This window comes from Zea mays, chromosome 1 (genome assembly GCF_902167145.1).
Source record: "Zea mays cultivar B73 chromosome 1, Zm-B73-REFERENCE-NAM-5.0, whole genome shotgun sequence".
Classification (NCBI taxonomy): Eukaryota; Viridiplantae; Streptophyta; class Magnoliopsida; order Poales; family Poaceae; genus Zea; species Zea mays.
The window spans coordinates 239,773,005-239,779,553 of NC_050096.1; the positions used below are offsets into that span (position 1 = coordinate 239,773,005).

General features: G+C 45.9%; 1 protein-coding gene across 4 annotated transcripts; it reads left to right on the plus strand.

Moving 5' to 3' along the window:
• Positions 1 to 1,686: 1,686 nt before the first annotated feature.
• Positions 1,687 to 6,275, plus strand: LOC100283743 (uncharacterized). 4 transcript variants are annotated; one of them, XM_020552249.1, is made up of 5 exons: positions 1,687 to 1,871; positions 4,081 to 4,911; positions 4,994 to 5,164; positions 5,270 to 5,392; positions 5,590 to 6,275. In XM_020552249.1, exons 1-5 carry the CDS (start codon positions 1,821 to 1,823, stop codon positions 5,689 to 5,691), a joined length of 1,278 nt encoding a protein of 425 aa, XP_020407838.1. In that variant the 5' UTR covers positions 1,687 to 1,820; the 3' UTR covers positions 5,692 to 6,275. The 4 variants fall into 4 exon arrangements, with proteins under 4 accessions (XP_020407838.1, XP_008677712.1, NP_001150114.1 ...); XM_008679490.3 differs by lacking the exon at positions 1,687 to 1,871 and adding an exon at positions 1,911 to 3,356; NM_001156642.1 differs by lacking the exon at positions 1,687 to 1,871 and adding an exon at positions 3,217 to 3,356 and having other exon boundaries at positions 4,084 to 4,911; positions 5,590 to 6,231.
• The last annotated feature ends 274 nt before the right edge of the window (positions 6,276 to 6,549 follow it).

A 6,549-nucleotide genomic window follows, 5' to 3' on the forward strand; every position in this document is an offset into this window, starting at 1 on the left:
CGATTCACCGCTGCGGCGGTGGTTCTAGAACCTGGCGACGAAAGCTCCTAAGCCCTCTTTGGCTCAACGAGGGTGCGGCCGGCTTATACACCCCTAGCTCGAGAATCCCGGCCGAGTCTTACGGCCGACGAATCTGTTTGATCCGAGACGGTTGGAGCAAAGCTTTGGGCCCACATGTCGGTGACTAATAACGGGACCACGAGAGCGGTGTGAGCTAGCCGCTGGCCCTGCCTGTCAGAGGTGCTGGAGTCATGGACCGTGCAGGTCGACTGGGTCGCTACTCCGCTAGTGAAGAATGGACACAAGGTAAGGTTTTTCTCTTCTTTTCTTTGTTTTGTTTTTCTAGTTCCCTTTTAAATTCCTATTTTTAATTTACGAATTCAAACGTAGGTTTGTCTAGCAAATTAAATGTAAATGCAATAGCAAAGATCTAGCATGATGCAAGTTTTATTTACCTCTTTATTTATTGATTACTTTACTAAATAAATGTTTGTAAGTATATAATTTAATAAACAAGTAATTCACACAATCATATAAATTAATACGAGAACACCCTTTATTCTTTCTGTAATTTATTTATTTTTTTTCTAGCGTGCAATTGGTAACAGTACAACATGCATGTACAGTGGACACGAGCGCGGCTGGCAGCTTCGTCTTCGTCTCCGATCCCATCCTCATCTGTGCTAACTAAGTTGCCAGCACAAAACACATCCAGCAATAATGATAATAATATATCTCACGAAATCCATCTCCAATCCATCATGGCGATGAGCGAGAGGAATCGCATCCGATGTGCATCTCTCGGTGACGCCTACGAAGATCTATGTCTCCCTCCCACCTGTTTCCGAGCGATCGACCGAAGCTGCAACTGCAACGCATGGCGCCCAACGCTGCACGAGCTCTTCTTATCCCTTTCTTCAACTGCAGCGCATGGCAATTGGCCGTGTGTCACACACATCAGTCACGACGCGCGGTGGGCGACCGGAGGCCGGTCCGATCCGTCGGCCGGCCGACCAGGTTCCATTGGCGTTGGGGCTTGTCGCGTGCTGGTTGGCCCGTGTTCCTCACACCGTGCAGTGTAGTACGTAGTGGCCTCCGGTCTTGGGAGATGATGGCGGCTAGCTGAACAGCATCATCGGGTTCTGTTCTCTGCTTGTGCAAAGATATGGATGGATCGTGACGCCGCGCGTCATTCTACCTGGCCTATCAGTCTCCATCTGTTTACCTAGGAACCCTGAGCCCTCTTCTCACGTCGATGCGATCGCGAATGCGAATGTGAATGCGAGCGCGTGTTCTGTTGGAACAGCGCCAACGCCTGGACGTACACCCTGGTGTTCGCTACGTCGGTCGAGCACATGACACCAGATAAGGGCGACGTGTGTCGTCATACAATACAAACATGGAGTATCAAAAAGTCTTATATATATATATATATATATATATATATACACACACATATATATATAACAAAAAATAATATTTACTCTGTTCTTCTCTATTCATCACGTTTTAATTCAAAAATAAACCAGCAGACAACAAAATATTCAAAAACGGGACAACACTACTTATTCTGTACACACCATCTAGTCATCTCACATTGGATGTACGTACGTTAGAGATACAATCGAAGTCTTATTTGGTATCTTTATGTAAACAACGCACCAAAGTTATTCTTCAACTGAACTACTATATATACTTCTTCTTGCGTTCTTAGCATATATACTCGGGTTTCCAAAACTTTTCTCTTGTCACTCACTGGGAACTATAGCTATAGCTCATTCCACTGATCCCATTATTCCACACAGCAACGTTGAGTGAAGATGATGTCCATGATGAGTTGGATCAAGACATCTTCCATTGAATTATATAGCGTAACTTCCTCTAACTTCTCTTTTACATTGACTTCTGATCCATTTGTTGATTGCCACTAAAACATGAGAATAATTTGTTTTTTTTGTACTAAAACTGGTAGGATACAAATTAGCTGTGTGTTTGTAGCTTTGTATAGTGAAGTACCTACCATGTTTTTTGTTTAATTTTTTTGGGGTTCTTTTAGACTACTAGTAAGTACTATAAACATAATTAATAATTTTGCAGAGAGTCGCCATTAAACTTTGTTTCTCTCGTCCTAAAAGATTGCATGTATATCTTTTTTTTTGTCTAGTTTATGTGTGCCCCTCCTTCGTAATTCTACTACCATCTTTGTAGCAAATGAATGCTCGATTCACACTACGTGCGTTTCGAATCGAATTATCATATCCAACGCCGAAGGCTTACCAAAAGAACTGGATTAGTGCATATATAAAAAGAAAATTATAGATGGTTTTCTCTCCTACGGTTTGCTGCATAATCGTAATCATGTACTACGCATCTTGCATGCATGCACTTTATTACTTTCTATGACATCTGGCATCTAGTTCTTCAGAAGCATCTGAGAGAACTGATGGTTGGCTTGATATGTCACCAGGTTGTTGATGCTCATGCTAAAGAATGTCTTTTTCCTTTCCTACTACTCATAGCTAGTTATGTATCCATGCACACGTTTTTTTTGACACGCATGGTTTGTATCTTACTATACAGAAGATAGTAACAAACAAAGAAAAAATGTTTTGCAAAATTGTATACATAGTTTTAGAAGGAGTTATACACGTTTTTATATTAAGGAAATGTACATGTGAAATTTCATGATTGGAAGGTGGGCTCTCTAAGTATCAGTGTACATGAACAAGCTTCGAATTTGCGACAATCATGGTTCAGAGGTTGTGGTTAACTAAACTAAGTATTTCTTTTAAATGACCACAAACAGTAAGTTCTCCTTCTCCTTTTCCCTTACTCGCGAAGGGATCGGAGAAAGGGACTTAAAACGACGTCTCGGTCAAAGGTGAGCTAGTAGTAAGGGGTAACTAATCTCGGAGAGGGAGACGCGCGGAGGCGGCCGGTTAAGTAGTTGCTCATGAGCTAAATCACAACACATATAGCATGCACAAAAATAGCTGGTTTGCCCATCTATGTCTTAGCTAAGACATCACGGCAAATTAAGATTTTAACAAAAACATGGCATGTATATGTAAACCCCAATCCTAAATAAGCAACTAGTGTTGTTTGCTCGTTGAATCCAAAGTTCTTGCCGGCTCTTATGGGCTATAAATAGCCTATAAACTTCTTTCGGTTCCGTCTTTCATCGTTATAAATAGGAGTTCGTTGTTTGCCATTGGCATGATCTACAGGTTTTCTGTAACCTATGTCGTCTCCAATTCGATAATAACAAACGGAAGAGGGAGGAACAGATTTCTCCTTGCTATCCATAATTGCGGAGTTCGTCGTGATCCGCCATGCTCGACGACCATCCCTTTGCTGTAAATCTCTTTGCACTAACATTATTTGGCCATTGTTTGTGTCCCTAGAATTGTTTGAGAGTTCCAAGCCTTTGCGGAGGACCTTTGCATTGTTTTGCCCATGCCTCTTTTCTCGATCAAGATTCCTTTTATTGGTTTGCATGCATGCTTTGATCTTGCTAGCTAGACCGATGTGTATGTGGTGCAAGCAATTATTGTTTGGTGCCTATCCTACAAAAGCAAGGGGAAAAAAAAGACACAAGATCAAGAAGACATCTTGCAGCTTTTGGACCCCTGCAGTACCAAGAGAATATATTCCTCGAATTGGTTGTTTCCTCTCTTCTTGGTCTCGATGGACTTTATATCCATTTGGCTGGCGATTTTGATTATTGGGGCTGTTTTCTTTCTAAATTCTCTAATCCTAACAGTGACATTCGCCAGCATACATACCAGTGTCCTGTTCTGCCATGCTTATACAACTGTACGGCATTTGATTCCCTAAGAAGAAAAGACTATAAAAGAGTCACTGAAACATTTTCACACAGATTATCAGCAGCCGTTTTCATTTTAAGATCGGCGCAAATAAAATTGTACGACAGTTTTTAGAACTATACGATGATTAGAATTTTTATCCTGGAGGTTTGCAATACACAGTTCTTTTTCTTGATGAAAGCTCCTTTTGTTTTGTTTTTTCGTTTGAAATGGATGTTGCATGCTGACAAGTTAGTTTGCTTCTGAATTTTAGCAGGATGGCATCTCGAGCCCCATAGCAGCGCACATCTTTGACTTCTGCGACAATGGCAGCGGCGGCGACCTCTTCACGGCCGTGAACGTGGCCTCAGACCTGTTCACGGCGCCATCAGAGGATGCCTCGTCGTCGTCCGTAGTGACGACGCCTCCCGCGCCCTGCGGCCACGGCGACGACATGCCGTTGGGCACCGCCGCGGCGCCTGCTGCCTCGGCCTTCTCCCCCATGCCGTCCTTCGACTCCACCCTCTCCGCTCTCCTCGAAGAAGAAGACCCATCGGTTCCAAACCCAGAACTCCTCCTACCCATCGACTACCCGTTCGCGGCGGCGGCGGCTGGAGACGAGCCTCACCCCGAACAGCAGCAGCAGCAGTTCGCGCAGGTGCCAGTAATGCTTCCACTGGCCGGTGCGGCCCAGCACCCGGGTCTGCAGACGCACAGCACGGCGTCCGAGCTGATGCAGCTAGACGAGTGCTTCGCGGCGGCAATGGCTGGAGGAGGAGGGTACGTGGGCCTAAACGAGTCCATGTGCCAGCAGCCGCAGCCCGGCGCGTTGTTCTCCACCACCGGCGGCATGATGGAAACCGGCGCGCCGGGCTGCTACTTTGACAAGGACATGGCGGCGGCGGCGGCGGCGCAGGGTGGCTTCTTGGGGACCGGTTGCAATGGCATGATGATGTCGATAATGGGGATGGAGGAGATCGGCGAGTACCAGCGGATGATGGAGGGCGCCAGCGACTCGCTGGCCGGCACGCACATTCCCGACGCGGACTGTGCCGCCGCGGCACAGATGGCGTTCAGCGGCAACGCCGTTGCCGGGGAGATGCAGGTAGAGAGCTGAGCGGCAGAACACACGCATGACCGTACCGACCATGACGCGCATGACCCCGTTTGTTGGTGGTGCGCGTCAGATGGGCGGCAGCATGAGCCCGGGGCGGCTGCCGGCGGCGACGGCGACGGAGGCGTCGAGCCTGGAGGACGCCAACTTCAAGAGCGCCCGCATCACCGTGGAGGAGAGGCGGGAGAAGATCATCAGGTACATCAAGAAGCGGAACAAACGCAACTTCAGAAAGAAGATCAAGGTGACGCCGCCGTCGCCATGCATGCACGCACACGCACCTTCAGAATTCAGCCGCGCGCGGCCAGCTCGCCATGCGTGTGGTGCACTGACGGCGTTACCATTGCAGTACGCTTGCAGAAAGACCCTGGCGGACAGCAGGCCCCGCGTCCGCGGCAGGTTCGCCAAGAATGACGACTACGGCGAGCCGTCGTCAAGGGTGATGCAGAACCACGAGGAGTACGACCAAATGGCAAGTGATAGAATATTCTAGAGCAAATTTTCACGAAACTGCATGCGCGCGCGTATCAAATGAAACCTACTCAAAAACCGAAAAATATATTTTCCAGAAAACTGCGCGTATGAAGTGAAATAAACCTACTTATAAAAGTAAAAAAAACATGATCTCACAGAACATCGCGTGTTCTTTTTTTTCCCTTAAATTTTCAGGCGGCCAGCATGAAGGCAGAAGACATTCTCGATCCCGACGCCGCGCACTTCAACGGGATGAATTCCTACTTGTTCAACCACACCGTCGAATCCTGGCTGTGACGCGAACGAACGCCGGCTAAACCACCCTGAATTTTCCGGATCCTTCGGCTTCCTGATCCTGTGCAGAGTTCTCAGCAGCGCCTTTAATTTTTCGTTGTTTCGGCCCCATGGAATAACTGGTCACGTGTAGGTTATTATATAAATCACGCGCGCAGCTCCATCGGGCGCTAGATAAATGGCTCGTCAAGCTAAAGTTTAGCTACTAAACAGAAAAATAGAAAAATAACTCTTCAACAGACTAACTATTTAACTCGTCAGTTATCCGACTCTTAAATTGGCTTCACCACCAGCGGAACTTACACTCTGACGAGCCAAACTAGATAGATAGTCTGTTGGAGTAAGATGCTATATATATAGTGCAATCTTTATGTAAAAGTAAAATAGAAGGTTAAATAGAGAGAGAAAAAAATAAAAGTCACTTGGAGATGCTCTATGTAGTCTCTTGTCACTGTATATGCAAATCTGATTTCACCAGCTTGCGGTAGAACCTGTGGGTATATAGTTGAGAGTTTTGAAGAAAATAAAGCTTGGATATACAAATTTGTACTTGATTTCTTAATAGAAACAAAGCTTGTGGGATCATACATGTACACGTGCATGGTACGTTTTCATTTTTTACTCCTTCGTGTTGAGCACCAAATTAAGCGGCCGGACAGTCCGCGCGTGCGCAGAGCCAATTAGGGTTTCGAATTTCTTGCTACAGTTGTTGGCTAGATTCACGGAATTAGCTCGAGAAATTTGTTTGTAACGGGTCCAGCCCCCTCCTCTATAAATACAGAGGAATACGACCGATTAATCATCAACAATCGAATCAATAATCAGTTTTTATCTTAGACATTAGGAGTAGTTCTAGTCTAG

Bases quoted from the DNA above. Each gene is read 5' to 3' on its own strand.
- LOC100283743 (XM_020552249.1), top strand. From the start codon at position 1,821: ATGATGTCCATGATGAGTTGGATCAAGACATCTTCCATTGAATTATAT. The intron at 4,912-4,993 runs GTAGAGAGCTGA...GGTGCGCGTCAG, and splicing joins CCGTTGCCGGGGAGATGCAG to ATGGGCGGCAGCATGAGCCC. The intron at 5,393-5,589 runs GCAAGTGATAGA...TTAAATTTTCAG, and splicing joins ACGAGGAGTACGACCAAATG to GCGGCCAGCATGAAGGCAGA.